Source organism: Gobio gobio (genome assembly GCF_949357685.1).
Source record: "Gobio gobio genome assembly, chromosome: 9".
NCBI lineage: Eukaryota > Metazoa > Chordata > Actinopteri > Cypriniformes > Gobionidae > Gobio > Gobio gobio.
This window is the reverse complement of record NC_137115.1, coordinates 57,618,639-57,645,639: the sequence shown is the minus strand read 5'-3', so window position 1 is coordinate 57,645,639 and position 27,001 is coordinate 57,618,639. Positions and strand designations below refer to the sequence as shown.

General features: G+C 42.7%; 1 protein-coding gene across 1 annotated transcript in view; it reads left to right on the top strand.

Moving 5' to 3' along the window:
• The first annotated feature begins 9,478 nt into the window (after positions 1-9,478).
• cplx3b (complexin 3b) overlaps positions 9,479-27,001 on the top strand; it is a 32,834-nt gene continuing 15,311 nt past the window's right edge. Inside the window, exons 1-2 of the mRNA XM_079825225.1 lie at positions 9,479-11,278; positions 25,970-26,057. Coding sequence (XP_079681351.1) covers positions 11,121-11,278; positions 25,970-26,057 — 246 coding nt within the window. The 5' untranslated portion in view covers positions 9,479-11,120. The remainder of the gene's footprint in view (positions 11,279-25,969; positions 26,058-27,001) is intronic.

Genomic DNA, 27,001 nt, shown 5'->3' with positions numbered 1-27,001 from the left:
GCGCAAGAGATGCAGATAATTTGATCTTGACCCTTAAGAAACTTTAATACTGTCACGTTACAAATCTGCTCCAAATTGAATTAAAAATTAAATTACAAAATTGAAATAAAAATGTAAAGGGTGTACAAATACTGTTTAAAATCGTGAATATAAATAATTGGTAATCATGTTAAAAACACAAAAAACATTTATCATTTATCTATTATAACTTTTATGTTGGTTTGGCTGTTTCCTTATAAAGGTCCAGACATTCGTGGGGTTTTTATTGTATAATTTGTCAGGATTTTTGCATGGATTTTTTAATTATATGATGTCATTACGTTGCTGTCTTGACGCCAGCCAATCGCTGCATTGCTGATCGTGGTTTCGAGTATCGCTGCATCTGCCCTCTTCAGGGAACACAAGAACGCTCAGTAATCTTAGATCATTTAATTCAGATATTTTAATCCAATCCGCAAATTCGTTTGAAGAACCAAATTAGCCTGAGATCAGTTTTCTCGATTAAAAGATCTGGGATCTGTCAAATCATCTCAGATGTAATAAGCAACGTACGAAGAACGGGCCCCTGGTATCAATTAATTATGGATATAAACAAACAAGTAAACAACAATTAATGGCAAATGCATTCAAATTTTATTTGAATAAAGTGCAACCAACAGTTTAGGTTGAATTAACAGGAAGTTAACCTTTTCTGCTCTCATTTTAAATATTCAATACATTTTCAATAAAAGCACAGTAAGTGCAACCAACATTTCAACAGTAGGTTAACCTGCTACTTCTGCTTTTGTTATCCAACATAATATTACAATATTAATATCAAAAATAAAGTGCAACTAACTTCTCTTCAGGTTTAATTAATAGTAGGTGTACCTGTTACTTTTGCTGTTGTTTTTCAACATTAAAATAATACAAATACAATATTAATATCAAAAATAAAGTGCAACCAACATTTCTTCAGGTTGAATAAACTGGCGAAACCTGCTACTACTCTCAGTTTAATAAACAAACAATATTTAACAAAAGATAAAATGTAACCAACTACTCTTCAATGACTCTACAGATTTCTTTTTAAAAAATATCAACATGATCTGACCGCAGAACACTTCTCTGTGTGTTCACTATGTCGCCAGCAGTGCTACAAACTCGCTCTGCTGGCACACTGGTGCTGGAATGCACAGGTAACAAGCAAGGGTTGAAAGTACAGGTAGCGTTAGCTCTTTCTCCTGGTGGCTTGATCATTTCTCGCTGGTTGGCTTCTCCTCTGCCATCCGCCATGCTATGTTTTGTTTTCTTAGCGCTGCTGCTGGTGCGTGCGTTGCGATGATGTCACAGATAGGCAGACTGAATCGAGTAACGTTTAACGCCTTTATCATTAAAAGTGCTAAGAAAAAACATCCATATAAAGTCTGACGTGCTTAAATCCAATGCGTTATTTCCTATGATCGATACAATCGATTGATTACCTTTTAAAACGATGTTAGATCGATATATGTCGTCCGGAAGGCCAACTTGCCGAGCACAGATCGATGTAGTTAGATCGTAGGAAAATAAATCGATACATCGATGTAGTAGATGAATCGTTACACCCCTACATATAACCCGACCACAGGGTTAAAAACAACCCAAGTTGGGTTGAAAATGGACTTACCCAGCAATTGGGTTGTTTTAAGCAAACATTTAACCCGAGCTGTACAGCAGCATTTAAGTATGAGATTTTAATGAATAAATGTAAAAATAAAACACTTCACAGACTTCACTATAAAATATACATTGATTCTTATTAAAGCTGCTGTATTAGTTCTTCAGTCAAGAGCAGTGAGGGATTTTCTCTTTGTCTTTTGTTGTATTAACATTAAAGGGATAGTTCGCTCAAAAATTTAAATTCTGTCATTGAGAAATTAATACAGGTTTGGAAAAATATTAGAGTGAGTAAATAATGACATAATTTTAGAGGTGAACTGTCCCTTTAAGGACCGCGTGTTCACTATAGGCTGCGCTGCTGTCAATTAAAGACCTGCACACATCTAATATACAGACACACACAGATTTACTTTCTCTTTAGACATAACCGACTGAGTTTATGTTAGCCTTGTGTGTATTTGACAGTATTAGCGCAGTAAGACGACTACTTAGTCCAGTAATCGCGTGTTTGACAGGTGTTTAGTGCGCATGCTCGGAAATCTCATGTTAAAACCGTGCATAAGCACGCGAATGTAATGTTTAACCGGCAAGGCTGTAAAACGCACACAAATAATGAACTTTGGTGATTGTGAATAACTCTAGTGTTCCGTGAGTATAACTCCACCACTAGCGTGTGATGTGAATGTATGTCGTGTTGTTCAGTATTGGGATGGAGGAAAATGATAGAATTTGTAGAAAAATAATGAATTAAATGCAAAACCGAAAAAAACGCAATTCACAAGCGATTATTGAACCGTGAATGCCGTACCGAACGGCTCAATATTAAATTGAGAATTGTGGCATCCCTAATATATATATTGAGACTACAAGCTAGCTAAAGCCGGCAGATTGAGCTTATTCTCCGTATTTTAAAACAATCCATGTCAGCCATTTCACAACGAGATGAGCCGCTGGCAGAAGCCCCTCCCATGACACGAATTCACGTCTGTTGTGAAGTCAATGTCACGCGCAAATGAAGCGAGTAAACTCAAAATGTTCAAGCGTCCAACTACACGTGAATAACACGATTTATTCGCGCCGTAATTCGCGCCGCATTAACCAATCAGGAGCTTGCTCTAGTAGTGACGTGATTATGAGTGGCGGCAGAAATCCGAACAACAATGGAGGACAAAATCATTGTTGCTGTATGTGGATACCCGGAGCTGTACGATACATCTTCATATTATTATAGAAACAAGATATTATTCTATCTTGAAAGAAAGTGAGTGAGGAGGTCGGACAGTCTGGTGAGTTGTAATAAGCGCTCTTTACTCAATTTGAGCTCTATATATTGAGACTACAAGCTAGCTAAAGCCGGCAGATTGAGCTTATTTTCCGTATTTTAAAACAATCCATGTCAGCCATTTCACAACGAGACGAGCCGCTGGCAGAAGCCCCTCCCATGACACAAATTCACGTCTGTTGTGAAGTGAATGTCACGCGCAAATGAAGCGAGTAAACTCAAAATGTTCAAGCGTCCAACTACACGTTATTTATTTGCGCAAGTCGCGTCTGGTGTGAACGCACAGTTAGAGACCGTGAATTGCAATTTCAACTTTGCGGCACAATCCGCACAAATGACGTTTGACACGCGTAACGCACGAGTTGAAAAATCTGAACTTTGGCGGATATTTGTGCCGCGTTAACCAATCAGGAGCTTGCTCTAGTAGTGATAACAATGAGGACAAAATCATATGTGGATACCCGGAGCTGTACGATACATCTTCATATTATTATAGAAACAGGAATAAAAAGGATCTCGCTTGTGGAAAGTGAGTGAGGAGGTCGGACAGTCTGATGAGTTGTAGAAAACGCTCTTTACCCAATTTAAGCTATATATATAAATATTGAGACTACAAGCTACACTCTAAAAAAAAAAAGGTTCTATATGGCACCAAAAATGGCTCTTGGCTCGTAATCATAGGGCAACCTTTTTTAGTGCTATATAGCATCAATTTTGGTGCTTCAGTGGTTCTTCAGCGGTTCTTCAGAGGTGCTATATAGCACCTTAGTCAAAGAACCGGTGAAGAACCGCTAAAGAACCACTGAAGCACCAAAATTGATGCTATATAGCACTAAAAAAGGTTCCCCTATGATTACGAGCCAAGAACCATTTTTGGTGCCATATAGAACCTTTTTTTTTTAGAGTGTAGCTAAAGCCGGCAAATTGAGCTTAGTCTCCGTACTTTACAACTATTTTCCTGCTGACGAATGGATGTGTTTATTCAGAGTGTGCAGAAAGAAGCAGAAGCCCCTCCCATGACGCGAACCCGCGTCTGTCGTGAAGTGAATGTCATGCGTGAATGAAGCGAGTAAACTCAAAATGTTCAAGCGTTCCAACTACACGCGAATATCGCGATTTAGTCGCCCAAGTTGCGTCTAGTGTGACTTTATTTCTCGCAATCGTGAGATAAAAAGTTGTGTCTGGTGTGAACACACAGTTAGAGACCGTGAATTGAAATGTCAACTTTGCGGCGAAATTCGTGCGAATGACGTTTGAAACGTGTAACCCATGAGTTGAAAAATCTGAACTTTGGCGGTGATTCACACCGCGTTAACCAATCAGGAGCTTGCTCTTGTAGTGACGTGATTATGAGCGAAGGCAGAAATCCGAACAACAATGGAGGGCAAAATCATCGTTGCTGTATGTGGATACCCGGAGCTGTACGATACATCTTCGTGTTATTATAGAAACAAGATATTATTCTTTCTTGGAAGAAAGTGAGTGAGGAGGTCGGACAGTCTGGTGAGTTGTAATAAGCGCTCTTTACTCAATTTGAGCTCTATATATTGAGACTACAAGCTAGCTAAAGCCGGCAAATTGAGCTTATTCTCCGTATTTTACAACTACAGAGTGTGCAGAAAGAAGCAGAAGCCCCTCCCATGATGCAAACCTGCGTCTGTTGTGAAGTGAATGTCACGTGCAAATGAAGCGAGAAAAACTCAAAATGTTCAAGCGTCCAACTACACGTGAATAACACGATTTATTTGCGCAAGTCGCGTCTGGTGTGAACGCATAGTTAGAGACCGTGAATTGAAATTTCAACTTTGCGGCGCAATTCGCGCAAATAATGTTTGACATACGTAATGCACGAGTTGAAAAATCTGAACTTTGGCGGATATTCGTGCCGCGTTAACCAATCAGGAGCTTGCTCTAGTAGTGATGTGATTATGACCGGAGGCAGAAATCTGATCAATAATGGAGGACAAAATCATCGTTGCTGTATGTGGATACCCGGAGCTGTACGATACATCTTCATATTATTATAGAAACAAGATATTATTGTATCTTGGAAGAAAGTGAGTGAGGAGGTCGGACAGTCTGGTGAGTTGTAATAAGCGCTCTTTACTCAATTTGAGCTCTATATATTGAGACTACAAGCTAGCTAAAGCCGGCAAATTGAGCTTATTCTCCGTATTTTACAAGTACTTTCCCGCTGACGAGTGGATGTGTTTATTCAGAGTGTGCAGAAAGAAGCAGAAGCCCCTCCCATGACGCGAACCTGCGTTTCGATCAAGTTGCGTCTAGTGTGACTTTATTTCTCGCAATCGTGAGATAAAAAGAAATAGTTGTATTCCGTAGCGGAAACAAGTCATCTAGCCTCGTCTCATCGCAATCCTTCAGATTTACTTCACATAACTCCGAAACTGTGCACGAGTTGAAACCTGCCGTGAGATTTGATCAATGCCAGTTTTCCGTTGTACCCTCGTTTCGTAAATGAGGGCTAGTGTGTTTTACAGGGTATATGCGAGATAATCATAATGTTATGTAATTAGGGGAAGTAGCTCCATCTGAACAGGGATTTAGTTCATTTCGATTCAGTGCCATTGACTTGACACATTAGAGATTGACTGACCGTCCTCACCCTACTGACCTCATTCATCCTCAAACTCCGTGAGGACAGACGCCCCTGTGGTGTCTCTGCTCTCACACACACACACACACACACACACACACACACACACACACACACACGGCATGTTTTATTATATAACGCATGCATGTTTGCTCACATGTACACATCACACAGCCCATGAGATCTGCGATGTCTCATGGTCCGGTCAGCGCTGCTGGCTATTATGTGGAAGGGCAGTAACAGGAGGATGACGATGATGAGGTTTATCGACTTCATGTGAAGTCATGCGAACAGGGTCCAAAATGAACCATGCACGCTTAAATTGCACGTTCATAAGTGCTTTTTACAGGTTATGAAACTGTATTGTTTAAAAATATTTTAAATGAAAACGTTGCATGCAAAGTGTGACAATTTATTCGTTTATCCTGCATCACAACGCAAAAGGTAAAGGATCATCGCCAAATACATTGCACGTGTTAATTCTGGAACCTAAAAATAGACATTTGATTTGCCTCTGGTGTAAAAAAGCATGCATAATTAGGCCATGTCACCCGTATTACTGTAAAAAATTAAATTTTTGGTCTGCAAATCCATCAGAACATATGAGAACAGAAATGCTGAACATTGTTTTACAGGATAAAATCAGAGCCTGAAGCCCCAAACACGGACTCTTCAGGTTCTTACTATGTTACGGAGCACAGATAAATGTGTGTGTGTGTGTGTGTCTTTGCCCTCAGCGAGAGCGACAGAACAGTTTGTTAGTGGAGCAGATCGGGAATGATTCAGTCCCGGAGGAGGAGGGGGGGTGTCAGCGAGAGAGAGAGAGAGAGAGAGAGAAAGTGAGAAAGGCAAAAATAGAGACATTATCACGACGCACAGAGATGTATAATTTGTTTTTTTATCATCCGGCGTTGACAATTTTGGGGTAATTGTGGCTGTATTTATATCATTCATGCGTGTAATGAAGACGCATTAAGTGGCTTACATTGCATTCAAGATAAACATAATTATTTATGAGTTTTTGTGACAAGTATGCCTATGCAATAAGGGTGTGTAAACATAAAGACTAGGCAAACTAAAACGATTTTAAGCATGTTAAGATTTAAAGGCACAGTGTGTAATTATTCAACACAAAGGCGTGACACTTGATTGGGCGGAGCTTTTATTCTGCCGCGAGCGCTTCCGCTTCTTCCGTTCATGCGTGTGTGTGTGTGTGTGTGTAAGGCAGCGTTCTCACCAAACGCGAATATCTATGCTAATATGGGCGGAGTCTATGCTAATTAGGGTTGGGTGTCGTTTGGTTTTTTTTCGATTCTGGTGCCAAACCGATACTTTTAAAACGGTACCGTTGCCTGAACCGATACTTTAAATTAAAAAAAAGGCCACAAAACGAGGTGGATGACATTAAATGGCTTTTTTTTTTTTTTTTTTTTTTTAAATTGAACCATTTATTAAAAGTTTAATGTAAACTTAAATGTATGAATATAAATAAATACAAAACACAATTTACTTATTTACAAATTATTATTGAGTTATTTACAAATTCACAGTAAAACCTAAGCCACCCAACCCAACTACAACAGGCCTAATATAACTCTAAATAACAGTTACAGTAATAACAGCAGTCGTCTGTATTCTTGCTCTGCTACAAACCAGCTTCAAGCTTCAGCTTTATTTTGAAATATGATCATTTTCTCTGGCTAAATATTTTAGAACGCATCGCCTTAATGTTTCCATGACGACGCGTCATGTTTCTCACATGACACACAGCAGCCGCAATAGCGCTGACAGCTCAGCTGTATCGGGTTTATTTCGTTTTTTCTTTTTATTCAAAATATTCACAAACTTCTTAACTGTGTCACAAACTATCTGATGTTCAAATGTGTGAGTGAATGTGTGTTAGTTGATCTATAAAGCGCAATGTGCGGTGCCATGTTAGTTTGCGCCTCAGAATCGGATCTGTCGGATTTACAACGCTTGAGTTCATTCTCGTCTCACGAAATACATGAAAGTGACCAGTGAACTGGAAGAAGAACAGAGTAAACGATATAGCTACTATATAATGTGCATGTATCTGATGTGAATAAAACACGTAACGTTAGTCAAATTATAACCGTCTGAAAGGATTGTCTTTGCCGCTTTCATAGACATCAGTGTGTGTGTTTTTGCTAGTAGCCGACTTATGAGCATTTAAATGTCTGAAACCTGGAATAAACATGATGTGGTTGAAAACACGGAATAGTTGTCATGAGATGTGGTTGAAAACACTGAATAGTTGTCATGAGTAGTGATGTGACCAGCGCTGAGTGTCTGTCTCTGGCTCAGCCAAAGCGCGAAAGCACGTTTGAATTTTGGCACCGAAATGAGGAACCGAAATCTGCGTTCTGATTCGGTCCGGTACATACCGGTTATATAAGTACCGGTGCCATATTGGAACCGGGTTTCGGTACCCAACCCTAATGCTAATAGGGCGCAGTCTGTCAGCAGTCATGGGCGGAGTCTATGCTAATAGGGCGGAGTCTGTCAGCAGTCATGGGCGGAGTCTATGCTAATAGGGCGGAGTCTGTCAGCAGTCATGGGCGGAGTCTATGCTAATAGGGTGGAGTCTGTCAGCAGTCATGGGCGGAGTCTATGCTAATAGGGCGGAGTCTGTCAGCAGTCATGGGCGGAGTCTATGCTAATAGGGCAGAGTCTGTCAGCAGTCATGGGCGGAGTCTATGCTAATAGGGCGGAGTCTGTCAGCAGTCATGGGCGGAGTCTATGCTAATAGGGTGGAGTCTGTCAGCAATCATGGGTTCACGATTCATCATCACATCATAGCGAAATGCGCGTTTCTTTTCAAATCACCAGTTCTGGGCAAATTGGAACTGGTTCTCGATACCCATCTCTAGTGTGAACACAGCAGACACTGAATGATACCACAGATAGTCATGAGCTGTGATCCGTCTGAACGGTGTTGAGCTGTATAACAATCTATGAATGTCCAAAGTTAGCCTGGCTCCGCCCTCCTCCGTACTTCCGCTCAGTTTTAATTTTCCTTCAGTTCTCCGTCTGGGACTGCAGTATATTCTCTGGGTTTCTCAGATTAAATCTGAACCGGTCCAATCAGCGAAATCAGCGAACAGAGGGAGTGGCTGAGAGTGATGACGTTGATGACATACGTCACGACCAAACGTTAGCGATTGGTTATGGCAGATCCAATAGTTTTAAACTTCAACAGAGTTCCAGCCTTCAACACTGGTCAATGGAGAGCGGCCAGACTCTCTGAACAAATTAAATGAAGGTAGGACCAGGCTACTCCAAACTAGCGTAAAAAATATTGATTTCTCGATTTTAATCAATTCTTATTTTTACGAACATATATTTATTCTTAAATTTCAAGACTCCTGTGTTCAGTTGATGAATGAACGGATCATTGTAGCGCCTCCCATCCAATAAATCACAGTATGTGCTTTGCTTTACTTTTGATATGAAACAAAGTCTCAGAATTTCAAATGACGTCCATTTTATTACGAAATTCAAAATATAAGCTTTGGCGTCTATAATGTGGCGTGACGTGAACTGATCATGTCATTTGATTTAACACCAGTTACAGCCCGAAATAAACATGAATGAACATCTGAAGGTATACAACCAGGGCTGAAATTAACTTTTTTGACCCCCAGCCACAAAGTGACTTTTTACCAGGCACTTTTTTTTCTCCTCAACATTAAGCCTGTTCACGTACTTGTGATTTTTTTTTTTGTAAATATAATTTCTTCTGAAGAAATATTCTCAACTGTGTTCAATCAGCTTTGACATATTTAAATCTGCATATCTTTGATATTTTTACCTTTTATAAAGGGCATTTTTCCCCATAATCCTATTAAATATAGGCTATGCCTCAGCTTTCAGTTTATATTCTTAAATTTGATCTATAAATTAAATTAGAATAATAAGACACTGAAGGGCTGTTACCAGTCAAATCAAATAATTTACACTGAAAAATTACAACTGCATCAAAAAAAATTATGCGATTTGTTTTAAATATTTTTGAAAATGCAAATAAGAAAAGTTGGAAAGTAAACCACCAGCAGGTGGCAGCTGGTGACCGTTTTAATGAGTGAGTCATTGAGTCGATTCATTCAAAGCGCTGAATCATTCAGTAACACTGATTTCTCCTCAAGAGGCTGCGCAAGCGTCAACAGCGCAACATTGTTACCGTCAGTTTATTATACATTAGGCTATATATTATTATCCACTATCGATCGCCACTTACGCTAAATTAATGCAGAATCATTCTTGCATTTTGTTGATTCCCTAGTTTTTTGTTATTGATGTTTTAATCTGTCTAGTAAAATCACTTGCCCCTTCAAAAATCCACTAGTCCCACGAACATTGTTCTTTAACTTGTAAGAATACACATTTAAGTGCTTTCAAGTTATTAACGAAATCAATATAAGTATACATTTTTAAAAATATTTTTATTAATTGATACAACTTACCGAAATTCATGACTCATGTAATCGCTCAGTTTCAAGACATCAATAAAACAGCTTCTAAACAATGTCACGTAAATGTCACATTTAGAATATTTGCCATATATGATTTCCAAAATAATCTCTATTGAATCGAATCAAATCGTGAAATTTGTGTCAATACCCAGCCCTGATCCAAACAGTTGCTCCCCTGTAGATAAAGCACATCATATAATAAAGCGTCTTTGGTGTTTCCATGGTTTCTACGAAATCGAGGGTAATGTGGGTATGATGTCATTGATAGGTGACGCACACACACGGATTTAAACATTCTTAGAAACATTTGGGATAATGTACACAGGTCAACAAAATATATAACACTTATATATTTTAATCCAAAAATCTTACATATTGTGCCTTTAACACCTTACATTCCCCTTTATTAATGTAGAATGCATGTTTGACTGTGAAATATATATAGATAAATAAATAAATAGATAGACTCATCTTGCGTGATAATCCATGTGGAGGTGATGCTGACAGCTTTATACGCATGGATGGTAATCTCTGGGATTACAGTTTTGCCCAAATAAACTAAAACGTTGGCGACAGAACCTTAAAATTTCGTTTGATTACTTCATTTCACACATTTGCTTTCTCGCTTTTTCTTCACAGGATTTGCTCACCCTCCAGATGGATGTTGTGTAGACACTCTCAATGCTTTCTGCTTACTGTCATCCCGTTAGGAGTCTTGAGTCTCACACACACACACACGCACACGAGCAACGAAAACCGAGGCGCGATGCGTTTTGACATGTCACGCGCGCCCGCCAAAAAAAAACGGCCGTGACTCAAACGCGCTTAATCCGTTGGATTGGGCGGGAAGAGTCGGCTGAGGAAACACGGGATTGGGCGGATGAGAGAGTCAAACTGCTGCTGTGACTCAGATGAGGAGATGAATCCACATCACTTCACTTCACTTTACCTCAGCTGAGAAAACCGGACGGACGGAGTTTCTGTTCTGCGATCGCGGGAAAAAGACGCGCGCTTTCCCGTCCGTATCATTGACTCAATTGGAATTAATACCAGTATTGGAGCTTATTTAAGAACATTGTACTATTTCACGATGGCTTTCATGGTCAAACACGTAGTTGGCGGCCAGCTGAAGAATCTGACAGGAGGTCTGACAGAAGAGAAACCTGAAGGGGAAAAATCTGAAGCCGCCGCTAAAGGAATGACACAAGAAGAGTTTGAAGAGTACCAACAACAGCTAGAGGAGGAAAAGTAAGACAAACCTTCCTTCATACCTCATATTAGCGCATTTCCCTTACATTTGTTGATGGTTTTGTGCGGTTAACGCCGTTGTGGGGAAGCGGACATAAAGAGCGCGTTTGGAAATGGGCGCGCATTTTTCGCGCTTCGTTGGATATCAAGCGCGCGCGCGCGCTCGCAGCTGCTCATTTCGCTCTGGGAGATTCCTGCTCAGTCAGATATTAATAATATCCCACAACATTCACATTACAGTGTCATATATTGAGTGTAATTTGTTTTTTAACCTTTTCATCACAAATTCAAGTTGCTTCAGACATTGGGAGGTTTTAGTATTTGTGAAAATTGTGTATTCTAAAGTATGAATGAGTATTAAAATTAATTGTAGCTATCTGCTCTTAAGCATGTGAGGACAAATAAAACAAGAACGATGATACAAACTTATTATATGATATTTTATATTATATGGTATGATGATTACCATATACATGTACCATGGTATTTACATTCTACCCCAATATACACGTTTTTTGGACATGTATATGATCCCTTACGAACAAACAAAAACAAAAATACATGGTTATTGTAGTTAAACCGTGTGGTAAACACATATTAAACATGGTTTTGCTACACTAACCATGTAATTTAACCATGGGATTTGACGTAAAATTGTGGTTATACAATTGTAATCAATCCGCCCCAAAAAAAACATGGTTACTACACTTTTACTATAATAAAATAATGGTTAATTTTCGTAAGGGATATTCATGAGCCATGGTATTTACATGTTACCCCCAAATCTTACCATGGTACGTCTAAATACACAATATTACAATTATTACCATGTTAGGCAAGTATAGATTCTACGAGTACGCATCAGGTTAGATGATTTTAATTGTTATTTTTACTCCAGTTTCATTCAAACCCCAATCTGATTTACGTCTAATTAAACTGACTTCTTGTGAAAAAACAATAATTGAGGCTGTTAAAACCATCATATCATGATCAAGCTCTGCAGCCAATCATTTCTGCGCCGTCCTTCACATGCTTTGTCTTTAGACATCAGCTCGTTAAGTGATTGGGCTTTTTAAGCCCTGTGATTGGGCTGTTTTAGCCCCGTGATTGGGCTATTTTAGCCCAGTAATTGGGCTGTTTTAGCCCTGTGATTGGGCTATTTTAGCCCAATGATTGCGTTGTTTTAGCCCAATGATTGGGTTGTTTTAGCCCCGTGATTGAGTTGTTTTAGCCCCGTGATTGAGTTGTTTTAGCCCAGCGATTGGGCTGTTTTAGCCCAGCGATTGGGCTGTTTTAGCCCAGCGATTGGGCTGTTTTAGCCCCGTGATTGAGTTGTTTTAGCCCAGCGATTGGGCTGTTTTAGCCCAGCGATTGGGCTGTTTTAGCCCCGTGATTGGGCTATTTTAGCCCAGTGATTGGATTGTTTTAGCCCAATGATTGGGTTGTTTTAGCCCCGTGATTGGGTTGTTTTAGCCCCGTGATTGGGTTGTTTTAGCCCCGTGATTGGTTTGTTTTAGCACAGTGATTGGGTTGTTTTAGCCCAGTAATTGGGCTGTTTTAGCCCTGTGATTGGGCTATTTTAGCCCAGTGATTGGGTTGTTTTAGCCCAGTGATTGGATTGTTTTAGCCCAATGATTGGGTTGTTTTAGCCCCGTGATTGAGTTGTTTTAGCCCAGCGATTGGGTTGTTTTAACCCAGTGATTGGGTTGTTTTAACCCAGTGATTGGGTTGTTTTAGCCCAGTGATTAGGCTGTTTTAACCCAGTGATTGGGTTGTTTTATCCCCGTGATTGGGTTGTTTTAGCCCAGTGATTGGGTTGTTTTAGCCCAGTGATTAGGCTGTTTTAGCCCAGTGATTGGGTTGTTTTAGCCCATTGATTAGGCTGTTTAAGCACAGTGATTGGGTTGTTTTTGCCCAATGATTGGGTTGTTTTAGCACAGTGATTGGGTTGTTTTAGCCCAGTGATTGGGTTGTTTTAGCCCAGTGATTGGGTTGTTTTAACCCAGTGATTGGGTTGTTTTAGCCCAGTGATTAGGCTGTTTTAACCCAGTGATTGGGTTGTTTTATCCCCGTGATTGGGTTGTTTTAGCCCAGTGATTGGGTTGTTTTAGCCCAGTGATTAGGCTGTTTTAGCCCAGTGATTGGGTTGTTTTAGCCCAGTGATTAGGCTGTTTAAGCACAGTGATTGGGTTGTTTTTGCCCAATGATTGGGTTGTTTTAGCACAGTGATTGGGTTGTTTTAGCCCAGTGATTGGGTTGTTTTAGCCCAGTGATTGGGTTGTTTTAACCCAGTGATTGGGTTGTTTTAGCCCAGTGATTAGGCTGTTTTAACCCAGTTATTGGGTTGTTTTATCCCCGTGATTGGGTTGTTTTAGCCCAGTGATTGGGTTGTTTTAGCCCAGTGATTAGGCTGTTTTAGCCCAGTGATTGGGTTGTTTTAGCCCAGTGATTAGGCTGTTTAAGCACAGTGATTGGGTTGTTTTTGCCCAATGATTGGGTTGTTTTAGCACAGTGATTGGGTTGTTTTAGCCCAGTGATTGGGCTGTTTTAGCCCAGTGATTGGGTTGTTTTAGCCCAGCGATTGGGCTGTTTTAGCCCAGCGATTGGGTTGTTTTAGCCCAGTGATTAGGCTGTTTTAGCCCAGTGATTGGGTTGTTTTATCCCAGTGATTGGGTTGTTTTAGCCCAGTGATTGGGTTGTTTTAGCCCAGTGATTAGGCTGTTTTAGCCCAGTGATTGGGTTGTTTTAGCCCAGTGATTAGGCTGTTTAAGCACAGTGATTGGGTTGTTTTTGCCCAATGATTGGGTTGTTTTAGCACAGTGATTGGGTTGTTTTAGCCCAGTGATTGGGCTGTTTTAGCCCAGTGATTGGGTTGTTTTAGCCCAGCGATTGGGCTGTTTTAGCCCAGCGATTGGGTTGTTTTAGCCCAGCGATTGGTTTGTTTTATCCCCGTGATTGGGTTGTTTTAGCCCAGTGATTGGGTTGTTTTAGCCCAGTGATTAGGCTGTTTTAGCCCAGTGATTGGGTTGTTTTAGCCCAGTGATTAGGCTGTTTAAGCACAGTGATTGGGTTGTTTTTGCCCAATGATTGGGTTGTTTTAGCACAGTGATTGGGTTGTTTTAGCCCAGTGATTGGGTTGTTTTAGCCCAGTGATTGGGTTGTTTTAACCCAGTGATTGGGTTGTTTTAGCCCAGTGATTAGGCTGTTTTAACCCAGTGATTGGGTTGTTTTATCCCCGTGATTGGGTTGTTTTAGCCCAGTGATTGGGTTGTTTTAGCCCAGTGATTAGGCTGTTTTAGCCCAGTGATTGGGTTGTTTTAGCCCAGTGATTAGGCTGTTTAAGCACAGTGATTGGGTTGTTTTTGCCCAATGATTGGGTTGTTTTAGCACAGTGATTGGGTTGTTTTAGCCCAGTGATTGGGCTGTTTTAGCCCAGTGATTGGGTTGTTTTAGCCCAGCGATTGGGCTGTTTTAGCCCAGCGATTGGGTTGTTTTAGCCCAGTGATTAGGCTGTTTTAGCCCAGTGATTGGGTTGTTTTATCCCAGTGATTGGGTTGTTTTAGCCCAGTGATTGGGTTGTTTTAGCCCAGTGATTAGGCTGTTTTAGCCCAGTGATTGGGTTGTTTTAGCCCAGTGATTAGGCTGTTTAAGCACAGTGATTGGGTTGTTTTTGCCCAATGATTGGGTTGTTTTAGCACAGTGATTGGGTTGTTTTAGCCCAGTGATTGGGCTGTTTTAGCCCAGTGATTGGGTTGTTTTAGCCCAGCGATTGGGCTGTTTTAGCCCAGCGATTGGGTTGTTTTAGCCCAGCGATTGGTTTGTTTTAACCCAGCGATTGGGTTGTTTTAGCCCAACGATTGGTTTGTTTTAACCCAGCGATTGGGTTGTTTTAGCCCAGCGATTGGGCTGTTTTAGCCCAGAAACACAATATTACAATGATTACCATGTTAGGCAAGTATAGATCCTCAGGTAAGATGATTTTAATTCGTTTTTTTACTCCAGTTTCATTCAAACCCCAATCAGATTTACATCTAATTAAACTGACTTAATAATTGAGGCTGTTATAACCATCATATCACATGCGTTGTCTTCAGACATCAGCTCGTAACGGACTGTCATGAACAGGTGTTGACACACACGGTTTGCATAACGGCCATATTTGGGAGATTGTGATTTCACAGACTTCAGATGCCGAGCTCATCCTCGTGCTGGTAATCCAACTCAGATCCTGAGAACAGCTAGTTTAAGGCCGGTGACTTTGACAGCGAGTTGTGTGTTTAATCTCTTGAATCAGCCAAACCACCGCGATCTTCTCAAAGGTTTTTGCTGCTTATTGATATGGGGATTATTTTAACTAGTCATTTGTTATAGTGAGAGGATGAGCATCAGCCGCCTGTCAGAGCGAGTCTAAATCCCTCAGATATTCTCTCGCTCGTTCTCTTCTTCTCTAGTAAGCACTGCTTCAGCAGATGCTTTTCACTCTCATCAAACGGTCCAGGTTCAGTACAAATGAAGCTCTGACAGTGAAACTCGTCCATTAGTGCTCGGGTCTTCAACTAAAACTGCTTGAGGTCCAGTAAATGAACCCTCGTCACCGGCCGAGGTCCGGTTAATTATATCCCTAAAAACAATAATTTGTTTATTGCCAGACTAAAGAAATGATAGCATTTGTTGCTAATTGAACAAAATATCATATGTTCTCATATGGACAAAACATGTCTGTTCATATTGTTAAAGCAAACATTGGGAATCCTTCACAAAATTGATCTCATTTTGTTGTTGTTCTGTTATGTCCTTTAAGTTGCTTTGGTACAAAATATCTAAATTCAACCAGTAACAATATCTGACAAAAATATGATGAACTGAAAATGCCTTAATCTCTAAATCTGCACTTCATTTCAACATTACTAGCAACTAAAGTGCTTTTCCCCGCTGAACTGAGATAAATAATAACAATCAATGAACGCAAACCCCCTGAAATCTCATAACACATTTTATGTTTATTCACATGTATAGTCTTAACTAAATGTCTCTAATATTGAACCCTGCTCTCTTCTGTGCTTCACATATCATTCAGAAACAAAAACAGGCAAAAATAAAGTTTCACCAGTGTTGGAAATATTAAAAAGTGCTAGAAATATTTTATTTAATGTTCCCACTTTTGACAACCGCAACAGAATCAGAGCACATGAGACACACAGGCCTCAGGATGCAGGAAGAATAAATGCCATTTTTTTCCCCACCCATTCATCTCGGAAAACTCGGTTTTCAGCGTCAACTTTCCTAATTTTTAAAAATGCCATTGTGTTTGCGCGCGGCTTTCTGCTCTCAGTCTCTCTAAGCCCCGCCTCTCTGAGAGCTGCTCTGCTGTGATTGGTCAGAAAGCAAGCGCTCATTATCATATCTGAATCTCAGTGATATGAACAGTAACGATGGCGAGGGTTTGACCGTCTCGATCTCAGCAGAAACAGCATCACATGACCAACACCAACCAAACTCTTCCAGTGTCCGATACCCCTTTTCCACCAAAGCAGAGCTAGAGCTAGATCGGAGCCAGAGCCTAGTTTCAAATCGGTTCTGTGTGTTTCCACACCCAAAGCCAGCTCCGAGCCAGGAGAAGTGGTTCTTAATTAGCACCAAAACATTGCTGGGCTAGAAGTAAGAACCGATTCCGTCAGGTGCTGGGGGCGGAGTCAACAAGACCAACACACACTTGAGATCCGCCATTGTTGAAATAGCAGCTAATGGAGCTAATGGAGCTAACAGCTGCTGCTCGTCTGTAATCTCCGTCTAAACAAATTACGGCGAACTGCATGAATGCGTTGGATCCGCTGTGTTTGCGTTGTGTTTTGATGCCGATGTAGGATCGTAAAGCCATGAGAATCAATAGTAAAGGCCTGTTCACACCAGGACGATTTTCGCGCGCGTTTATCTCCGACGTTTAACGCCTCGTGACTAAACAAAGTGCGCCAATGTGTGTGTGCCAGTGTTAATTTTGACAGCAAATTTTTATTTAGTTTTAGTCATATTTTAGTCACCTGAATTGTTTTTAGTTTTAGTCTAGTTTTAGTCGACTAAATATCATACGATTTTAGTCGACTAAATCTACAGTAGATTTAGTCTCCTAAAATCTAATGAGTTTAGTTAAATTGTAATAAATTAAGCATTTAAGCATTACATAACTGACTTGAACTGACATTTTGACATTTTGTTTTTGACATTAAAAATACATAAAAGAGCTCAATTCACTTTTTTGTTTGTTTTTTAAAAACATCTATATAGTTTTTATAACTTTGTATTTCTGTTTTAGTCAGTAGGCCATATCAGGTTAAGCTAAAGCTTCAAATAAGTTTGTTTATTTTTTTATTTTATTTAATTTATTTAATTTCAAGTAATGAAGGTTTTCTTTAAATGATTTTAGTGAACTATTATAACCCTGATACTTTATTGAATATGTGTCAAATACTGGTCTTTCCTCCTGAATATGAATTAAATGGGAATTAAATTAAATATAGTTTATTGTGTAAGCAAAAACGAATATATAATGCGTGACTTGTAATTATAAACAAGCTGGAAATACACCAGGACTCTTATTTTGAAATGTCTGCGCCTCTATTGCAGTTGCAGGAGCTCATTCAAGTTCAGATGAGGAGATCAAATATGCATCGTTACAACCGTCTAAAACATATGACTATATAAACATCGTAAAGTAAACATTGTGATTATTCATCAGCATTAGTTCATAAACACTGGTCTGGCATAAGTGTGTGTTATTGATTGAGCCGCTCTGGAGCTGGATTGGGGGTGTGTGTGTGTGTGTGTGTGTGTGTTATTGATTGAGCCGCTCTGGAGCTGGATTGGGTGTGTGTGTGTGTGTGTTATTGATTGAGCCGCTCTGGAGCTGGATTGGGTGTGTGTGTGTGTGTGTGTGTGTGTGTGTGTGTGTGTGTTATTGATTGAGCCGCTCTGGAGCTGGATTGGGTGTGTGTGTGTGTGTGTGTGTGTGTGTGTGTGTGTTATTGATTGAGCCGCTCTGGAGCTGGATTGGGGGTGTGTGTGTGTGTGTGTGTGTGTGTGTGTGTGTGTGTGTGTGTTATTGATTGAGCCGCTCTGGAGCTGGATTGGGTGTGTGTGTGTGTGTGTGTGTGTGTGTTATTGATTGAGCCGCTCTGGAGCTGGATTGGGTGTGTGTGTGTGTGTGTGTGTGTTATTGATTGAGCCGCTCTGGAGCTGGATTGGGTGTGTGTGTGTGTGTGTTATTGATTGAGCCGCTCTGGAGCTGGATTGTGTGTGTGTGTGTGTGTGTGTGTTATTGATTGAGCCGCTCTGGAGCTGGATTGGGTGTGTGTGTGTATGTGTGTGTGTGTGTGTGTGTGTGTTATTGATTGAGCCGCTCTGGAGCTGGATTGGGTGTGTGTGTGTGTGTGTTATTGATTGAGCCGCTCTGGAGCTGGATTGTGTGTGTGTGTGTGTGTGTGTGTGTGTGTGTGTGTTATTGATTGAGCCGCTCTGGAGCTGGATTGGGTGTGTGTGTGTATGTGTGTGTGTGTGTGTGTGTGTTATTGATTGAGCCGCTCTGGAGCTGGATTGGGGGTGTGTGAGCCTGTAGAAGCGCAAAAGCGGCGTGTTTTCCAGCGGTTAGATCAGTTCACATCAAATGTGCATCTTATACACAGGATATATCAGTTCTGACTGGATCTCTTCCCTAATCGTCCCTCGCAAACATTTTCGTCTCGTTTTTATTTGTTGACGAAAATGACAGTTGATTTTCCTCATCGTTTTTGTCATCCAACACTAGTTTTTATTTAGTTATCGTCTCGTTTTCAGTGAAAAAAGGTTGTTGACCAAAATTATGACAAATTATTCGTCAACGAAATGAACACTGGTGTGTTCACACCGACGCGCAAAACGGCAGACGTAAAAGCGTCATTTAAAAAAAAAAAAACGCCTCGGGTTAATTTTTTTATTTTGACGCGGCGCTTTAAAAACTGTCCGACCAATGAGATCCGTGCTTTTGTTCACGTGCCTGGAGCTGCTGAAGTGACAGTAAAACACCACTTGGTGGCGCTCAAGCACAAAACGCTCTTGCCGAGCACACACTGATACAACGAAGAAGTAAGTAGACAAAGAAGATGAGCTGCTAATGCTGCTTGCCAGCTAGCAAAAAGTGTGTGAATGGTTTTGGCCATAGACATATTATATCTGTGGTTTTGGCATGTAAATACTGTCTCTCTTCTCCTTCTGTGTGATGAGCGAGTGTCAGAAGCGTAAAGTGCCGCAGCGCCACCTTGTGTACGGGAGCGCCATCATCCACTGAATGTGCACGTTCACTCGCCGCATCGCCAGTGGAAACCGCTTGGGTGTGAACACTCGAGACGCGCCGAAAAACGGCACGAATAACGCTGGCGATAAGCGCACGATATTCGTCCCGGTGTGTACAGGCCTTAACCAGGGCTCGACATTAACGCTTGTCCGGGACAAGTGGAGTTTTTGAAGGGGCAAGTGAAAGAGAATTTTACTTGCCCGACGGACAAGTATCCTGGTTAAAACGTCAAAACAAAAAATAACTAGGGAATCACCAAAGTGCAGTAATGATTCTGCATCAGTGTAAGTGGAGATCGATAGTGGATAATAATAAAAAACAAACTGACGTTAAAAAGGTTGAGCTGTTGAGGAGAAAATCGAAAACAAATGAGCGCCGCTCACACACAGAAACTCAGTTAACACACACAGTTAAAATTGAGCAGTTTTTATATTTATAACATATGATACAGTTAAGCAACATTACACTAACAAGAGTGTGTTTTCCTGAACACCATCACGACTGATTTCAAACGCCAGTTCCATAAACTATTTAACATTAAGTCACTTACATTTTAGACGCAATATTGACTGTTTTTGTTCTATTTCAGCAGCGAAAATAGTTCCAAACAAAGATCACAGCAGAACCATAACTCATCTCACAGCATCAGTGTGTGTGTTAGGGAATGATTCAGCGTTTGAATGAATCGGTTGAATCAAAGATTCAATGGCCTATTCGTAAACGACCACCTAATTCTTGAATGAATCAGCCGTTTCACTGAATCGACTCAATGATTCGCTCATTCAGACGGTCACAGCGCCACCTACTGGTGGTTTAGTTTCATCTTTCCAACATTTCTTATTTGTATATTTAAAATAATCTCATAACATTATTTAATGCAGTTCTAATTTTTCAGTGTAAATGATTTAATTTGATTGGTAAAAGCCTATAGTGTCTTATTCTAATTTAATTTATTGATCAAATTTAAGAATATAAAAGGAAAGCCGAAGGATATCCTATATTTACTAAGATTATGGAAAAATGCCCTTTATAAAAAAGGTACAAATATGACAAATATGCATATTTAAATATGTCAAAGCTGATTAAACACTGGTGTAGATTATATTTACAAAAAAAATCCGGACAAGCAAATGTTTTACTCGGACAAGTGAATGATAGATTTACTTATGCATGTGAACCGGCTTAATGTCGAGCCCTGGCCTTAACGCAACGTTTGCATTGTTGATGGAAGCCTGGTGTGTGTGTGTGTGTGTGTGTGTGTGTGTGTGTGTGTTTCCACTGCCCAGGGTTGCCAGGTTTTCACAAAAAAACCCGCACAATTGCTACTCAAAACAAGCCCAATCGCATTTCAGGGGGGCTTCCCCGGTAGAAATCACATTTTGGGGTAAAATGTGTTTTTTTGGCATGGTTGCTTACTAAAATTCGCATTCCCGGGGCTAAATATCACACAATTGACCTATCGGTAAGCCCCTCCCCTTGAACGCCGATGAGCCAATGGCAGTTGAGTATCAGTTGCGCTGGGACCGGAACTCGGACATCTTTAGATTTCAGGGCCATAGAGAAACATTGGAAAATCCGAAGCTCTCATGGGTTTGATGGTGTTTATGCTACAGAAATGCTCAAATGTCTTCCCTGAGGTCCTGTAACACTGACTCCAGCGATCCTGAGAGGAGTTTCTGTTCGTCAAACTCTCGTTAAGTTACAATTAAAGTCCCTGCTAACATACAAACCGAAATAACGAACTGTTCTCACGTCATGTACACTGTAGGTCAAAAACACATTTCAGTGCCTCTCCATATTAAACTGGTTACCGGTATATGTAAATTAATATAATTTTAGATATGTTTAAGGTCTACATTATCTCCTATTTTGATGGTTATTATATTCTCCGGGTAGTGAAAGGAAGAGCTCGCACGCAGTTTATCGCAGTTGTTTTGCAGATACAAAGTTTAGCAGTTATTAACTGCACCCTCGAAAAGTCATAAGCTCTGTGTATGTTTGTTTACTGTGAGTTGTGTGAGTGTTTTTGTGTAATTTGCTGTGTATGTTAATGCTAATGCAACGGAGAGAGAGAGTTTGTGAATGAGACGTTAGTGCGCACTTCTTATGCTTTGTTTGTTCAGCTCTTACGATGATTTTTGTGGAGTGAAAAAGGACATTATAAACTTGATAAACCATCAGTAAAGTTTGGCCATCATTCGGACGGGATATACGCTACATTTCCTCAGACGAACCAACTATGAACTGGGACTAGCACTGGCTCTGAACTAGCACCGGTTTATTCTGGTGGAAAAGGGGTAAGAGACGACTATAGTGAGTGAGGGCGGGGCTAAGAGACGCTGCTCAGCCAATCACGAACAGACGAGGGCATTAACTATAGTGAGTGAGGGCGGGGCTAAGAGACGCTGCTCAACCAATCACGACCAGAGGCGGGCATTAACTACAGTGAGTGAGGGCGGGGCTAAGAGACGCTGTTCAGCCAATCACGACCAGAGGCGGGCGTTAACTACAGTGAATGAGGGCGGGGCTAAGAGACGCTGTTCAGCCAATCACGACCAGAGGAGGGCATTAACTACAGTGAGTGAGGGCGGGGCTAAGAGACGCTGTTCAGCCAATCACGACCAGAGGCGGGCGTTAACTACAGTGAGTGAGGGCGGGGCTAAGAGACGCTGCTCAGCCAATCACGACCAGAGGAGGGCATTAACTACAGTGAATGAGGGCGGGGCTAAGAGACGCTGTTCAGCCAATCATGACCAGAGGCGGGCATTAACTACAGTGAATGAGGGCGGGGCTAAGAGACGCTGTTCAGCCAATCACGACCAGAGGCGGGCATTAACTACAGTGAATGAGGGCGGGGCTAAGAGACGCTGTTCAGCCAATCATGACCAGAGGCGGGCATTAACTACAGTGAATGAGGGCGGGGCTAAGAGACGCTGTTCAGCCAATCATGACCAGAGGCGGGCATTAACTACAGTGAGTGAGGGCGGGGCTAAGAGACGCTGCTCAGCCAATCACGACCAGAGGAGGGCGTTAACTACAGTGAGTGAGGGCGGGGCTAAGAGACGCTGCTCAACCAATCATGACCAGAGGCGGGCATTAACTACAGTGAATGAGGGCGGGGCTAAGAGACGCTGTTCAGCCAATCACGACCAGAGGAGGGCATTAACTACAGTGAGTGAGGGCGGGGCTAAGAGACGCTGCTCAGCCAATCACGACCAGAGGCGGGCATTAACTACAGTGAAAGAGGGCGGGGCTAAGAGACGCTGCTCAGCCAATCACGACCAGAGGCGGGCATTAACTACAGTGAGTGAGGGTGGGGCTAAGAGACGCTGTTCAGCCAATCACGACCAGAGGCGGGCGTTAACTACAGTGAGTGAGGGCGGGGCTAAGAGACGCTGCTCAGCCAATCACGACCAGAGGAGGGCATTAACTACAGTGAATGAGGGCGGGGCTAAGAGACGCTGTTCAGCCAATCATGACCAGAGGCGGGCATTAACTACAGTGAATGAGGGCGGGGCTAAGAGACGCTGTTCAGCCAATCACGACCAGAGGCGGGCATTAACTACAGTGAATGAGGGCGGGGCTAAGAGACGCTGTTCAGCCAATCATGACCAGAGGCGGGCATTAACTACAGTGAATGAGGGCGGGGCTAAGAGACGCTGTTCAGCCAATCATGACCAGAGGCGGGCATTAACTACAGTGAGTGAGGGCGGGGCTAAGAGACGCTGCTCAGCCAATCACGACCAGAGGAGGGCGTTAACTACAGTGAGTGAGGGCGGGGCTAAGAGACGCTGCTCAACCAATCATGACCAGAGGCGGGCATTAACTACAGTGAATGAGGGCGGGGCTAAGAGACGCTGTTCAGCCAATCACGACCAGAGGAGGGCATTAACTACAGTGAGTGAGGGCGGGGCTAAGAGACGCTGCTCAGCCAATCACGACCAGAGGCGGGCATTAACTACAGTGAAAGAGGGCGGGGCTAAGAGACGCTGCTCAGCCAATCACGACCAGAGGCGGGCATTAACTACAGTGAGTGAGGGTGGGGCTAAGAGACGCTGTTCAGCCAATCACGACCAGAGGCGGGCGTTAACTACAGTGAGTGAGGGCGGGGCTAAGAGACGCTGCTCAGCCAATCACGACCAGAGGCGGGCGTTAACTACAGTGAGTGAGGGCGGGGCTAAGAGACGTGTTCAGCCAATCACGACCAGAGGTGGGCATTAACTACAGTGAGTGAGGGCGGGGCTAAGAGACGCTGCTCAGCTAATCACGACCAGAGGTGGGCATTAACTACAGTGAGTGAGGGCGGGGCTAAGAGACGCTGCTCAGCCAATCACGACCAGAGAAGGGCATTAACTACAGTGAGTGAGGGCGGGGCTAAGAGACGCTGCTCAGCCAATCACGACCAGAGAAGGGCATTAACTACAGTGAGTGAGGGCGGGGCTAAGAGACGCTGTTCAGCCAATCACGACCAGAGGCGGGCGTTAACTACAGTGAGTGAGGGCGGGGCTAAGAGACGCTGCTCAACCAATCACGACCAGAGGCGGGCATTAACTACAGTGAGTGAGGGCGGGGCTAAGAGACGCTGTTCAGCCAATCACGACCAGAGGCGGGCGTTAACTGCAGTGAGTGAGGGCGGGGCTAAGAGACGCTGCTCAACCAATCACGACCAGAGGCGGGCATTAACTACAGTGAGTGAGGGCGGGGCTAAGAGACGCTGCTCAGCCAATCACGACCAGAGAAGGGCATTAACTACAGTGAGTGAGGGCGGGGCTAAGAGACGCTGTTCAGCCAATCACGACCAGAGGCGGGCGTTAACTACAGTGAGTGAGGGCGGGGCTAAGAGACGTGTTCAGCCAATCACGACCAGAGGCGGGCATTAACTACAGTGAGTGAGGGCGGGGCTAAGAGACGCTACTCAGCCAATCACGACCAGAGGCGGGCGTTAACTACAGTGAGTGAGGGCGGCGCTAAGAGACGCTGCTCAACCAATCACGACCAGAGGAGGGCATTAACTACAGTGAGTGAGGGCGGGGCTAAGAGACGCTGCTCAGCCAATCACGACCAGAGGCGGGCATTAACTACAGTGAAAGAGGGCGGGGCTAAGAGACGCTGCTCGGCCAATCACGACCAGAGGAGGGCATTAACTGCAGTGAGTGAGGGCGGGGCTAAGAGACGCTGCTCAGCCAATCACGACCAGAGGCGGGCATTAACTACATTGAAAGAGGGCGGGGCTAAGAGACGCTGCTCAGCCAATCACGACCAGAGGCGGGCATTAACTACAGTGAAAGAGGGCGGGGCTAAGAGATGCTACTCAGCCAATCACGACCAGAGGCGGGCATTAACTACAGTGAGTGAGGGCGGGGCTAAGAGACGCTGCTCAGCCAATCACGACCAGAGGCGGGCATTAACTACAGTGAAAGAGGGCGGGGCTAAGAGATGCTGCTCAGCCAATCACGACCAGAGGCGGGCATTAACTACAGTGAGTGAGGGCGGGGCTAAGAGACGCTGTTCAGCCAATCACGACCAGAGGCGGGCATTAACTACAGTGAGTGAGGGCGGGGCTAAGAGACGCTGCTCAGCCAATCAAGGCCAGAGGCGGGCATTAACTACAGTGAGTGAGGGCGGGGCTAAGAGACGCTGCTCAGCCAATCACGACCAGAGGCGGGCATTAACTACAGTGAGTGAGGGCGGGGCTAAGAGACGCTGCTCAGCCAATCACGACCAGAGGCGGGCATTAACTACAGTGAGTGAGGGCGGGGCTAAGAGACGCTGCTCAGCCAATCACGACCAGAGGCGGGCATTAATTGCGATTAATCGATTTTACAGCACTAATTACAATCAAATCAAATTTGAATTCTGTTTGTATCAGTGCACACTTATTTAATATATTTCCAGCTTTCTTTAATGGGCAAATGTTACTGTAACTGTTCGCTCCACCAGACGTGTGGCAAATAAACCCCGGGCTGAGCTGCAGTCAGTCTGAAGTGTGTTTCCCATAATGCTCTCTTTGATTCCTCAGCGTTTAATCCTCGGGAAGGACGTCATATGATCTCTCATGGTTTAGTTCAGGCTAAAATGAACAGAAATGGCTTGTCATGATCCTCCTTCCAATGTCACAAAGGTCATTAAATAAATAATCATATAAAAAATATCCTACAACATGTCAAGCAACAATCAGTTGTTTAAATCTGACAGATGATGCTTATTATCCTGAGATTGAGGTGGAAGACCCGCGTGGGTGGAGCCTCAGATTACAGTGTGTGTGTGTGTGTGTGTGTGTGTGTGTGTGTGTGTGTGTGTGTGTGTGTGTGTGTGTGTGTGTGTGTGTGTGTGTGTGATTGACGTGCTTCTGCTCTCATTCTCCTCAGGCAAGAGCGAGACGCCAATTTTGCCCAGAAGAAGGCGGAGAGAGCGACAATCAGGACTCACTTCAGAGACAAATACAGGTTGCCAAAGGTAACAATTAATCACCATTAAAACGCACATTATATCCCAACACAACTGAAGTAACCACATTATATTGTGCTTAAAGATATCGGTGATACGCTTCACTAACAGTGAAAGAATCTTCTAAAGCATTTATTAATCCCAGTTGCTGTCTAAATGCTGATTTTAAGATGTTTATAAAAGCAACATTAAGGAAGCCCATTTGGAAGTGATTGGGTTGTTTTAGCCCAGCGATTGGGTTGTTTTAGCCCAGCGATTGGGTTGTTTTAGTTCAGCGATTGGGTTGTTTTAGCCCAGTGATTGGGTTGTTTTAGTTCAGCGATTGGGTTGTTTTAGCCCAGTGATTGGGTTGTTTTAGTTCAGCGATTGGGTTGTTTTAGCCCAGCGATTGGGTTGTTTTAGTTCAGCGATTGGGTTGTTTTAGCCCAGTGATTGGGTTGTTTTAGCCCAGCGGTTGGGTTGTTTTAGCCCAGTGATTGGGTTGTTTTAGTTCAGCGATTGGGTTGTTTTAGCCCAGTGATTGGGTTGTTTTAGCCCAGCGATTGGGTTGTTTTAGCCCAGTGATTGGGTTGTTTTAGTTCAGCGATTGGGTTGTTTTAGCCCAGCAATTGGGTTGTTTTAGCCCAGTGATTGGGTTGTTTTAGTTCAGCGATTGGGTTGTTTTAGCCCAGCAATTGGGTTGTTTTAGCCCAGTGATTGGCTTGTTTTAGCCCAGTGATTGGGTTGTTTTAGCCCAGCAATTGGGTTGTTTTAGCCCAGTGATTGGCTTGTTTTAGCCCAGTGATTGGGTTGTTTTAGCCCAGCGATTGGCTTGTTTTAGCCCAGTGATTGGGTTGTTTTAGTTCAGCGATTGGGTTGTTTTAGCCCAGCAATTGGGTTGTTTTAGCCCAGTGATTGGGTTGTTTTAGTTCAGCGATTGGGTTGTTTTAGCCCAGCAATTGGGTTGTTTTAGC